At 66.9% G+C, this 12,080-nt stretch overlaps 4 protein-coding genes across 4 annotated transcripts; 2 read left to right on the top strand and 2 right to left on the bottom strand.

The window, feature by feature from the left end:
* Window positions 1-473: 473 nt before the first annotated feature.
* On the top strand, window positions 474-2,642 carry MDJ1 (mdj1 protein precursor; the record flags this gene model as incomplete). The annotated part of the gene is made up of 6 exons (XM_069353109.1): window positions 474-695; window positions 736-846; window positions 892-972; window positions 1,019-1,947; window positions 1,993-2,264; window positions 2,302-2,642. 6 exons carry the CDS (start codon window positions 474-476, stop codon window positions 2,640-2,642), a joined length of 1,956 nt encoding a protein of 651 aa, XP_069210527.1.
* Window positions 2,643-2,726: 84 nt separating this feature from the next.
* Window positions 2,727-6,098, bottom strand: Q8F55_004595 (uncharacterized protein; the record flags this gene model as incomplete). The annotated part of the gene is made up of 13 exons (XM_069353108.1): window positions 2,727-2,813; window positions 2,931-3,002; window positions 3,039-3,671; window positions 3,708-3,993; window positions 4,029-4,097; window positions 4,133-4,272; window positions 4,311-4,485; window positions 4,522-4,803; window positions 4,847-5,064; window positions 5,112-5,751; window positions 5,787-5,856; window positions 5,941-5,976; window positions 6,014-6,098. 13 exons carry the CDS (start codon window positions 6,096-6,098, stop codon window positions 2,727-2,729), a joined length of 2,793 nt encoding a protein of 930 aa, XP_069210526.1.
* A 2,110-nt stretch (window positions 6,099-8,208) lies between these two features.
* On the top strand, window positions 8,209-10,351 carry Q8F55_004594 (uncharacterized protein; the record flags this gene model as incomplete). The annotated part of the gene is made up of 7 exons (XM_069353107.1): window positions 8,209-8,397; window positions 8,500-8,574; window positions 8,607-8,749; window positions 8,823-8,879; window positions 8,922-8,935; window positions 9,028-9,551; window positions 9,584-10,351. The coding sequence occupies 7 exons, from the start codon at window positions 8,209-8,211 to the stop codon at window positions 10,349-10,351; spliced, it is 1,770 nt and encodes a 589-aa protein (XP_069210525.1).
* Window positions 10,352-10,529: 178 nt separating this feature from the next.
* Q8F55_004593 (uncharacterized protein) lies at window positions 10,530-12,073 on the bottom strand (the record flags this gene model as incomplete). The annotated part of the gene is made up of 5 exons (XM_069353106.1): window positions 10,530-10,821; window positions 10,855-11,100; window positions 11,135-11,683; window positions 11,717-11,898; window positions 11,936-12,073. 5 exons carry the CDS (start codon window positions 12,071-12,073, stop codon window positions 10,530-10,532), a joined length of 1,407 nt encoding a protein of 468 aa, XP_069210524.1.
* Between the last annotated feature and the right edge of the window lie 7 nt (window positions 12,074-12,080).

Raw genomic sequence — 12,080 nt, 5'->3', positions numbered from 1 at the left:
GGCCGGGACAGTAGCCGTTCCTTCTGCGCCATGTACATACTTGGCCTGCGAGGTGACTGCCGCCTGCGTTAATACCGTTTCCTGGAGATGCTTCGCCGGAGGATCCAATCGGTCGGTGAAACAAACACGACAATTTGACGGGACCCGCGTTCTGTCAGACGGGAAAGTGGTGCGCTTGTTTTCGACTCTGGGCCTCGGAGCCACAAGGGTTCTTGGCCAATCACGTGATTCATTAACACCGCGTGGCTGTCGCGTGGCGTTCGGCTCTCGGCAAGAACATCTGGCTCCGTGCCGCGTGTCAGATTTGCTCCCGCCCCGCCCGCCTCCGCTCTCCGCCCTTCTCCGCCACTCATGTTCGCGACAAGTCACTGGTAGTTTCCAAAAGCAAAACCGACGACGACTTGTACTTCTCATCGACGGCTCGCAGCTCGCCAGCTCTCATCTCACCACTCTCACCTGTATCCATATCAACAATGCCACCCAGAGTACCCACACGCGCATTCTCAGCACTCTCGTCCCTCTCGCAGCCGGCCGTCGCGAGCTCATCGGCGCCGCCAGCGCCTCCTGCCTCGCGCCATTCCCAGCCCCCATCGACGTCGCCACAATGGCGCGCGCGCTCGCTCCACACGGCGCCCGGCCGCCCCTCGACCGTCGCCAGCTCGTCCAAGCACGCCATGAGCTCGTCGCCCCGTTCGGTAAGCTTCGTGGCGCTTGCAGCGTACTGACATCGCCCAGCGCGCGTTCCACGCCTCGTCGGCCAACACCGCCGAGCACAAGAACCCGTACGAGACCCTCGGCGTGGCCAAGGACGCCAAGGCAGGCGACATTAAGAAGGCATACTACGCGGTACGTCTCCCCTACCCGCTTCCCCTGCCTCGCTGACAGGCCCAGCTCGCCAAGAAGTGGCACCCCGACTCGAACAAGGAGGAGGGTGCCGCCGAAAAGTTCCACGAGATCCAGGCAGCCTACGATGTAAGTGGCAACGCCTCACTCCCCAGGCGCCCCGCTCACGCCACAGATCCTGTCCGACGACACAAAACGCCAGGCGTACGACCAGTACGGCTCTGCGTCCACGCAGGAGGGCTTCGACCCCAACATGTTCTCGCGGGGCGGCGCCGGCGGGTTCGGCGGCTTCCAGGACTTTGGCGGCGCGTTCGGCGGGCGGGGCGGCAACGCCGGCGACCTGTTTGAGCAGCTCTTCGGCAGCGCGTTTGGCGGCGGCGCGTCGTTCGGCGCCGGCGGGCCGGGCGGCGCCGGCCCGCGCGCACGCCAGGTCCGCGGCGACGACCTCGAGTCGAGCATCACGCTCAGCTTCAACGACGCGTGCGCCGGCGTCACGCGCAAGGTCATGATCACGCCCGTCGTCGACTGCCAGCCGTGCCACGGCTCTGGTCTCAAGCCCGGCGAGAAGAAGGCGACGTGCGGCACCTGCCGCGGCACTGGCCAGCAGGCGTTCCAGGTCCAGGGCATGTTCATGGCGTCGACGTGCCCGACCTGCGGGGGCACGGGCAGCGTCATCCCGCGCTCGGCGCGCTGCGACTCGTGCGACGGCGTCGGCCGCGTAAAGGAGCGCAAGGAGGTCGACGTCGAGATCCCCGCCGGCATCGAGGACGGCATGAAGATCAAGATCCCCGGCGCAGGCGACATGCCGCTCTCGGCCCAGGGGCCCCCAGGCGACCTGTACGTCCGCGTCAACGTCAAGCCCTCAAGCGTCTTCCGCCGCCAAGGCACAAACCTGTACCACGAGGCCAAGGTGCCGCTCCAGACGGCGCTGCTCGGCGGCCGCGTGCGCGTGCCCACGCTCGAGGGCGACGTCGAGGTCCGCATCCGCGAGGGCACCCAGTACGGCCAGGAGGCCGTGCTCAAGGGCCGCGGCGTAAAGTCGCTGTACGGGCGCAAGGGCGAGCGCGGCGACCTGATCGTGTCATGGAAGATCCAGATCCCGCGGTGAGTCCTCCGGCCTGTGACTTGACCGGTCCACTGACATCTCAGAACCCTCACGGCGACGCAGAAGAAGATCTTCCAGGCGTACGCCGACGACGTCGAGGGCCGGAACCCGCACATCTCGTTCGGCGACAAGGCGGCGAGCGGAGGCTGGACCGAGCCCCCGCACCCCGACAAGCCGCGCCAGTCGGCCGCAGAGTGCGACGAGCACGACCACGATACGGTGAGCGGCAAGATGGCGCACGCGTTCGGCAGCGCCGTCGGCTGGGCCGAGCGCATGCTCGGCGGCAAGCACGACCCCAAGGCCAAGAAGGAGCAAGGTGAGCGTGCGGCAAGGGGCAAGCGTTGACAGGGCAGCCAAGTGGGAGCGCAAGCTGCAGCCCGAGGGGCAGGAGCTGGGGCGCAAGGCGCCCGAGCCTGCCGCGGAGAAAGAGAAGCCCGCCCCCGCCCCCACGAGCGACGGCAACGCCGCGTCCGACGCCAAGCAGTCGGCGTTTGAGGCCGCGTCGTCGGCGACCGAGTCCAAGGCCGCTGCTGCCGAGTCCAAGGAGGCCGCGTCCGAGTCCAAGGCTGCCGCGTCAGAGGCCAAGAAGGCGACCGACGAGCTCAAGGCCGAGGAGGCCGAGCTCAAGGCCGAAGAGGCAAAGTTTGAGGCCGAGCGCAAGGAGGCCGAGGACGAGGACAAGGAGAAGAAGTAGAGGCTAGACATCACCACTCGCCATTATCATAAAAGTGCCGCGTAATGGTACAGCATATGCATCAAATCCCCGCATCACATTACGCTACTGTGGCGGCGGCATGGGGCCAAAGGTATCGGGTTCGTGGGGCGGGAGGCCGAGCTCCGTGTCCCAGTTCCACCAGTTTGCAGTCTGTTGGGGTCAGCAGTGCATGGGGCGCGGTAGTGAGAGGGGACTTGCGAGGCTCGGGTGGTGGTTTGGGGTACGTCCGGCGTGGGACGAGGGCGTGGAGACATAGTCACCACTTACAGTGAGGGACTGCTGGCCGTTCGGGCCTTCGCGCGACTCGAGGAGAAGCGTCGGGTCCCAGAACTGGTGGAGCTGGGGGGTCAGTGGTGAACGGGTGGGGGAGCTTACGAAGAGGTCGGTCGTGACGTCGACCTGCGCCGCGGGCGGGTTGAGTGGGGTCGCGTCCGCGGACGAGGTGGGAGGGGGCACAAAGTGCTGCTGGAGGACCTGGTCCAGCGTTGGCGCGGGCATGAAGCTCGGCGGCGGCACAGGCGGCGAGGTGAGCGTGAATGGCTCGCCGGTGGCTGGGGCCGAGCCGGGCGCGGTCGTCGGCCCAGCGGTGGACGGCACGCTGCTATGCGGCGTGGACGCGACGGGCAGGTTGGTCGCCCTGTTGACGCCGCGCGCGCGCTCGATGAGCCGCGTGCGCCAGCCGAGCAGCTCGACGTCGACGTCGTCGTCTGCCCCGGCGCCGGGCGGTGCGTGCTCCAGTTTGGCGAGGGCACGCTGTCGCAGCCGCAAGAGCCACTGGTGGTTCTGAACGAGCGACGGCGTGGCGTGGTCGCGCAGAACCGAGCTGTACAGCTTGATGCTGTGGTCGACCTGGCCGATCGCGAAGCCGGCGAGCGGATTGGACGAATTTTTGATGATCATCGTGCCGATGCACACGGCGGCGGTGAACAGGTGATACCAGAAGAACCAGTGGCGCGCAGTCACGGTGGGGTAGAGCTCGTACAGGCCCGCCACGACCTCGATCAGGACCTGGGTGTGAGTGGTGCTTCTACTGGCGATACTCACGTTACAGCGCTCGACAACGGCGAGGTACGACTTGCCGTAGATACTCCTCGTGGGATCTTGTGGCGCCTCTTGCAGCGCCTTGACAAAGTACGGACGCTGCAGGAAGAGGATGCTCTCGGATACGTTGAGCGCGAGGGTGAACTGCTGGAAGGTGCGGTGCAGGTTGCGCTGGTTGACTTCTGGCGAGTCTCGCGTGGCCGACTCGGCGTCGGCATACACGGACGGGAGGGCGAGGAGCGCGGTCCGGCAGCGGAGGTGGAAGGGGATCTGGCGTTCGAACGCGCACCTGGGGTCAGAGGAGGTCCGTCTCGTGCCACTTACAATCGGTCATACAGCGCCGTGATGGACGAGTATGGTGTTGGGCGGACATCCATGGCTTGGTCAAGAACACTGGGGTTAGGCGACAACACAGTGCCACAACTCACGCTCCGGAAATACGACACAGCTCGAACTTGAGCGTGCGGAACGACTTGAGCCCATTTGGCCCGTCGGTCCAGTTCTGCGATGGGAACTCGGTGTCAATGTGCTCGGGTCTGAGGGAGCTTGGGCGGGAGAAGCAGTTGGCCTGGAGCGTTAGTCAGGTTCTACTGACGCCCAACGCACCTGGAAGACGTCGATCGTGTGGCACTCCCAGAACACGTGTCGGCGCTCCTCGACGACCTCGGTGGGCAGGTTCCACCGCTCGCCGTCGCGGTGCAGGCCCATGGCGGTGACGAGGCGCATAGCGAGGCCCCAGAGCGGCCAGGCCGAGTCGCCGTTTCTTCCCTTCTCCGTCTCTCTGCCGGGTCAGCAGTGCTCAGCGCTAGCAACCCACAAATGGTAATGCGCCATGATAATCAACGCCTGCAGCCCCGCAATCGTGTTGTTGCCGATAAAGTCGCCCTTGACGAGGCACCATCGCGCGGCGGTCAGGTGGTGCTCGGCACTCGGGTCGTGTGGCGGCAGGTCGGGGTTGTGCAGCGCGCCCATGGCCATGATAATGAAGAGGAGCGCGAGCTGCTGGGGGTGCACGCGGCGGTGCAGCGGCTCAGGGGCGGCTTGGACGTAGACACGGTCAAAGATAGGCTGGACAGAGCGGCGAGGCGCGACGTCGTGGCTGGCGTGTCAGTTAAACGCCTTTCAGCAGTTACACAACTCACTTCCATGTATAGTTGCGGTAGTACGAGTCCACGAGGACCGCCGCCTCGTCTGGGGCGGGGAGGTGAAACATGATCGTCTCCATCGTCGGCGGGGGACCCCACGACGCGAACGGGAACTGGGATTCCTGGCCAAAGCCATACGTGGTGTCCTGGACGGGCGATGTGGGGCCATGAGACGGCGAGCGCGAGCGACGGGGCATATCCGAGGCGATTTCTTGCTGTGCCATGTCAGTGTCCACACTGTGCTCAAAGCCCGTCCACTTACATTCTTCAGCCACTCGGTGCCGGCTGTCGGGCCGAGCCACTTGCTTCGTCCACTCGGGTCGATCACGAGCGTGCCATAGCTCTCGTCGTTGTTCTCCTTGGGGCGGTACGACGGGCCTGGGCGATGGTCATGCGGTGTCGTGCCCTGCGGCGTGTCGTACTGGAACACGAAATCGCGCGAGTCCCCGGGCGACGGGTCATATCGCGAGCGGAAGGACGACGAGGGCGAGGTCTCGGGCCGGGGCTGGTGCTGGGGCTGTGGTGGTGGCGGCGGGGGCGGTGGTGGGTGGATAGGCGCCGGCGCCGGCACGGCCCACGACCCGTGCTGCCCGTGGTGCCGCGGCGAGGGGGAGCGCGAGCGCCGGTGGTAGTCGTACCGCTCGTCGCGGTGGTCGCGGTCGCGATCCCTATGGTCACGGTGGTCGCGGTAGTGGTCCCTGTCGCGGTCCGAGCCTCGGCGGTGGTGGTCGCGGTCGCGCCTATCCCTCGACCTGTCCCTCGAGCGCTCTCTATCGCGCGAGCTCGAGCGCGAGTCGCGCTGCCGGCGAGAAGAGCCGGACAGCGACGAGGACAGTAGGCCCTCGATGGCGGCGAGCCGCTCCCGCAGCTCGCTCACGACCTGCCCCTCGGCCTCGTTCCTACTGCCCATTAGCTTGCTAGAGCGCAATGCACAAACCTCTTCTTGACGCGGACGCTGTTGGGGCACAGCTCGGTGCACTCCCTCCGCACGCAGTTGGAACATGGCACTGGGTTGTCAGAAGGCACGTCCTCTCCGATCGGTGTCCGCGAGCGGATCGCGGCGCGCGGGACCGCGCCGAGCAAAAACCTACCTTGTCGATCGCACTTGAGCTTGAGTCGATGGCATTCTGGGCGTCAGTGCTGTGGGTGCGGGCGCTGGCGTACCGGCGCAGCTGAGCTGTTTGCGCGAGCGCCGCTCCTCGCGGATCGAGTAGCGCTCGTTCTCCGGCGGCGGAGGCTGGGACGGCATTGCGCGGTGGTGGGGAATGTGTCGCAGTCGGCCGAGGTCTGGTGCTCTGGCGTATCCTGGGCGTCCTGGGCTGCTGGGGGCTCGTCCTCGGCGTCACCACGTCCGTCGTCGTCGTCGCTGGGCGCGGAGAGTGAGCCGTTTGTCGTCGGCGTGTGTTGTTGAGCAAGTCCGATGGTCGGAGTGGAAGACGGAAAAGACGGCCCAGATCTGTTTGCCCTGCCATTGGCCAAAGCCGACGGCGACTCGGACCGGGGTCCCCGGTGGGCACCTGAGCGAGGCTCGGTGGACGGCGGCTGCTCCCGGGGGCAGGCAGTGAGGGCAGTGGGTGGTTGTCAGTGGCATGCACGACGCCGAGGCGGGTTAGTGATGCCGTTTTTGTGTTGTTGTTGCAGCCATGCGCTATTCTGACACACAAACAAACAGCCGGCGGCAGTGACGACGCCCCTCGCCATGTTGTCTCACTTGCCATCTTGACAGTCGCTAACCCTCGGGCCGAGGCACCGGGCCCAGTTACTAACTGCTATGATCTCAACTTACAGCTCTGAAGCGCATGGCAATGGGTCCATGGTGAAGGACATCTCCATCCCGAAGAGCCGTTGGTGCAGAGAGGTGTTGCCTCATCCCGCGCCGGGATCGTTTGTCGCGGCACTGCACGGCTGCACGGCTCGGGCTGTGGCACACATGGGGTTGCAGTTTGCTGGTCACGGCGGTTGCCCTAGCCTGGGATCTGAACCCGGGGCAGGCCTGTGTGGGAGGGAACTAACAACCGGGGCTCATGAGCAGGCGACGTTCGCACCCCTCGTCTCGGTGCGCGACCACCTCGTGGCCGCCGACATTTCCTCGCCGTATCGCCATAACAGATCGGCGCGCTTGCGAACGAGGGGTATCGCGTCTCCCGCGGCTCAGCTTCCTCCCCCCGCCTCCCAACGGGGCAGCTTCGAGACGGGCAGCAGCGCTCATACCATCATAACAGCGAGCCCAGTGCCGATCATCCGACATTTACCCAACCTGAGACATTGTCTCAGACACGACCAAAAAATAATAATATCGCCTTCACTTTATCCCCTCTTGGATGTCAGGTCACAGTCGGGCTCGAACCGCCGTCCTAATCGTGACCCCGGACCTGGTTGAAACAGTCGTAGCTTTCAACTACCGACTGAGCCACCCGCCCCGCGCTAGAGAAGCGCGTTGGGATCCGGCACGCTCGCGGCCTTAAATCCTGCCTGCGGTCGCACCTTGGGTTGGCACTCTCGTTTCCAACGATTGAAATGCAAGCTCAACACGAGCGGGCTGCGCTCTCGCAGCGCACCTCGTCGACGACGTGAATATCTGGCTGGCGCGCACCTCGTCGACGACGTGAATATCTGGCTGGCGCGCCTCGGCGTGAAGCGACAGCGTGCCCCGGGGTGGGTTGGCGGCGTGCCAATTGGTGGCGAGAGTCCGGCCGCCAGTCGACCTGGCCCGGAGCCAGGAGCCCCTCGACGCGCACCTGACCGCGGAAGGTGGAGCGTGCGGGGGCCAACCACGGGCTCGCTGTCCAGCAGCGTGGGCCCAGCGGGCGTAGACCCGGGAGGTGCGGGGGCTGGTGGACGCTGGCTCTGATCGGTGCCGAAGCGCCGAGAATGGCACACGTTGTCGCCCCCCGGCGCCCCGGGTCCGCTGCGCGCGCTGCGCAGCCTCGCTGCGCTCCACCGCGACACGGGTACTTCGGGGCGTGGGTGGGCGTGGGTGCGGCCAGTTCGATCGCAGCCATCCCGGATGTAGCGGGCGGAGGTGGCGGACATGGCCGAGGGAGTGAGCACGCCACGGTGGGTGCGGCGCAAGGCGGGTGATGGTGTGCGAGGCTTGGCTGCTCAGCAGAAGGTTCACGAGCTTGCATGCATGCATGCATGCATGTGTGCATCGCATCGCACCGCACACTCCCTCACTTCTCCAGCTCGCGCCCCACCCTCGCGCTGCCTGCCCTCGACGAGGGGTCTCCACACGCCCGCCGGGGATATAGCGCTACACGGGTCGGCCTCACCCGAAGTGGAGTGGAGGTGGCTCCGGGGCATATAACCTGGCGTGTACTGGGGTCTGGCCCCGTCGACAGTGAGAAAGAGAGAGCAGCATGACCCCCACGTCAGATACGCGCACCCACTTTGCCCCCGAGCCGGGCGAGGCGGCGGCGGGCGAGGCGGCAGAGCGCGACGGCGCCAGCGACAAGGCCACACCGCTCGCGCCGACGGCGTCGCGCGCGTCCGTCGCCAGCGGGACCCAGCTCCCGCAGAACAACATGTGGATCGTCATGCCTGCGTGGGTAGCCTTGATCGCGCCACGCTGAAACCTAGCCTCGGCCTCGTGGCCTTCATCGCGGCCCTCGACCAGACGGTATGCCCCGCCCCAACGCGGCTGACGGCAGATCATTGCCACGGCCCTCCCGACGATCGCGGGCGACCTCGACGCCACGCCGTCGCAGTACTCCTGGGTCGGGACGGTGAGCCCCCCCCCAGGCGCGGCTGACCCCAGTCCTACCTCCTAGCCCAGACGGTCATGACGCCGGTCAACGGGCGCGTGACGGACATTATCGGGCGCAAGCCGGCGCTGTACGGCGCCATCATGTTCCTGCTTGTGTTTTCGGCGCTGTGCGGGGCCGCGAAGAGTATTGAGATGTGAGCCGCGAGCGAGCCGCGAGCGCAGCGAGCGGCGAGCGGGCGGGAGGAGAGAGGCGGCGCTGACGCCCAGGCTGATTATCGCCCGCGCGTTCGCCGGCGTCGGTGGGGGGAGCATCGTGGGCATGACGTGGGTGCTGGTGGTGTGGCGGCGATACTAACGACGACGCAGGACGATTGTGATCTGTACGTGGCGCACCATGGCGCATCCCTCCCTCCCGCCGTCGTCCACCCCCGTGCCACACTCGCTCGCTGACGCTCGCTCGTGCCACCCCCAGCGGACATCGTCCCCCTCGACAAAGTAGGAATGTACAACGGCAACCTCGGCGTAGCGTGGGCCGCGGCGAGCTGCCTCGGCCCGCTCCTTGGCGGCCTGCTGACGGATAGGCTAAGCTGGCGGTGGTGCTTCTACATCAACCTGCCCATCTGTGGCCTGTCCCTCGTGCTCCTCTTCTTCGCGCTGCGCCTCAACCCGACCCGCCCGACCACGCTGCGGCAAGTCGCCCGCACCTTCGACTTTGTCGGCCTCGCGCTCGTCATGGCCGCGACCGGGCTCATCATCGTCGGGTTCAGCACGGCCGCGGACGAGGGGTTCGGGCACGCGCGCTCTTACGGCGTCATCGTGGCCGGCGCGGTCGTCGGCGCCCTCGCCGTCGGCTACGAGTTCTGGACCCCCCGCAACCCCATCATTCCGCCGCGCATGCTGCGCACCCGCACCGTCGCGTTCTTCCTCTTCGGCTCTTTCGCGCAGAGCTTCATCTTCGTCTCGGCGGGCTACATCCTCCCGCAGTTCTTCCAGGGCGTGGGTGCCGCCGTCGACCCAGCTAACTCCAGGTACACGGAAGCAGCGCCCTCTCGGCCGGGCTCCAGCTCCTCCCCTTCGCCGTCGGCGCGAGCCTGTTCGGCGTGCTCGCTGGCCAGATCACCGGCCGCTTCCGCATCGTCCGGCCGGTCATATGGGCGGGGTACCTCCTAGCAGGGGTGGGCTACCTCCTCTTCTACGGCTTCTACACGGCCTCGGTGAGCTTGCCAACGCAGGAGGGGCTGCAGGTCATAACCGCCGCGGGGATAGGCCTCTCCCTCTCCCCGCCCATCCTCCTCATCCAGGCCGCGATGCCGTTCCGCGACATGGCGGCCGCGACGAGCACGTGGGTGCTTGCGCGCTCGCTCGGCGCGACGATCGGGCTCGCCGTCTTCGGGGCCATCCTCAACGCTGGGATTCGGCAGCGCTTCGCAAAGATACCGGGGTACGGCGTGGCGTTCTCCGCGCCGACAAGTAGCGCAGACTACGCCAAGCTGCACCGACTCCCCGCTGAGACGAGGCGCGCCGCGCTGACCGCCTTCGCGGATAGCGTGCGCATGTGCTTTGCTGTCGGGGCCGCGTTCCTCCTCTTCGCGTTCGTGCTTACGCTCTTTACGAAATCCTACTCGCTTGACCGGGGCAAGCGGCGCGCCCTGGCCGAGGCGACGCCGGTCGCGGAGGACGACGCCGAGCCGCCGGCACACATGCCCAGCGCGAGCGAGGGCGTGCCGGTCTGGCCGGCGCCCGTCGAGCCGTGGCGCGACGATGCCGACGACGAGCGGCGCGCCGGCGAGAAGTAGGCGCTTGTCGCACCCCGCCCATAGCTACTCCATACACACTCCACTCCATGCATAATCGTCCAATGCTCGCCAATGCCCACGCCGCCCACGCCGCCCACGCCGCCCACGCCGCCCACGCCGCCGCCAATGCTAGTATATGATGATGGTGTACACTGTTGCTGCCCCCCTGCTGCGCCCCCTATCGAATCGCCTGCACCGCGCGCGGCCGCACATCCGCGATCCGCGGGAATCCGCCCATGCCGTCCTCGGCCGGGCGCATGACGAGCTGCTTCTGCGAGTACGACACGTTGCCGAGGATGATTGCCTGATCAATCAGGCTCGACAGCACGCAGATGACGTCTTCGAGCGTCACGCTGCCGTCCTCCAGCTCGCCTGTGCCGGCGAACGCGCGCGCCACGGCCGCGGTAAACACCCACGTCGGCACGCGGTTCTTGGCCGCGCCCGCGTCCGTCTCGTAGTAGATCCGCAGGCTACCGTCAGCGGGGTCACTGCGCCCAACTCACGCCTTGCGGAACAGATTCCGCCACACGAGGATCTCGCCGCGCTCAAACAGCAGCAGCCAGATACTCCGCGCGCGCAGCCACTCGCGGTGGGCTTCGAGCAGCTGCCGCCACGCCGCGACGTTGCCCGTGCGGAACGCGTGGATGAGCGGGCCGAACGGCTGCTCCAGGTCGTACGTCTGCAGCGTCTCCTGCGTCGGGAGCTTGCCGAGGAGCAGCGAGACCGGGATGAGGCGGATGAGAATGGCGCTAGCGTCAGCTCGGTCAACCGCGACGCACCCACCGCTGCTGCTGCCACGCGCCGTCGGGGCAATTCCGCCACGCCCTGTCGAGCCAGTCGCGGCTCTGCCGAAAGTCGAGCAGCACGACGCCGAGCCGCCCGCGCCAGTAGTAGCTCTGCGCGAGCGTGCTCTGCGCGACCATGAACCCGCGGCCCTCGAGGCGGCTGCCCTCGCTAGGCTGGAGCGCGCCAAACGTCTTGGCCAGCTCAGTCGCCTGCTGGTGCAGTTTTCTCCCCGCGTACTGCCGCCAGAGGATATTTCCGAGCTCCCACAAAATGTCGCCGACGCTGTCGTTCCGGTTGAGCTCGGCGGCCCACTCGGAAGCGGGCATGTGGCTCGCCGACACCTGCAGCGAGCGCTCGATGCACTGTCTCGTCGTGTCCTTTATCTGGCGGGCCGAGTGCTCGTCGCGGATCGGCGCGGTGGACAGGGCGGCCGCGGCGGCCGACAGCTCGACGAGCCGGTGGCACACCTCGACCACGAGCCCGTTGAGGCACGGGTACGCGTACCCCCCGTCCCCGTCCTGGCTCGAGTAGAGCTTGTGCAGTTCGCTGCTGTCAGCGTCGCCGACGGCACACACCTACACGTGGACGGCGACCATGGCGCGGAACTCGGCGTACGCGCCGGCTGCGTCGGGGGATGCCGTGTAGTCGCGCACGGCGCGCAGCGCGGCGACGAGGAGGGCAGCGAGCGGCGGCCGCGCGTCGGCCGGAACCATGGACAGTTGGGTCTTTAAGGACGCCTGCGATAGGTCGTGGTCCGAGAGCTGCGCGTCAGTCTGCGCGGCCGACGACTAGACTCACGCCCGCCAGCGCGCCTTGCAGCGGCATGAACCATTGGTGCTCTGGGTGTATTGGCAGCGACTGGACCAGGCTCGGGGACGAGCCCGTCGCGAAGGCGCTGCCGATTAGGCCGACCAGCTGGGTGACGAGGGCGGCCATGGGCGTG

This window comes from Vanrija albida (assembly GCF_041260175.1).
Source record: "Vanrija albida strain AlHP1 chromosome Unknown contig_3, whole genome shotgun sequence".
In the NCBI taxonomy this organism is placed as follows: domain Eukaryota; kingdom Fungi; phylum Basidiomycota; class Tremellomycetes; order Trichosporonales; family Trichosporonaceae; genus Vanrija; species Vanrija albida.
Note: the sequence above shows the minus strand (reverse complement) of the source record. Positions and strands in the feature narration are given on the sequence as shown.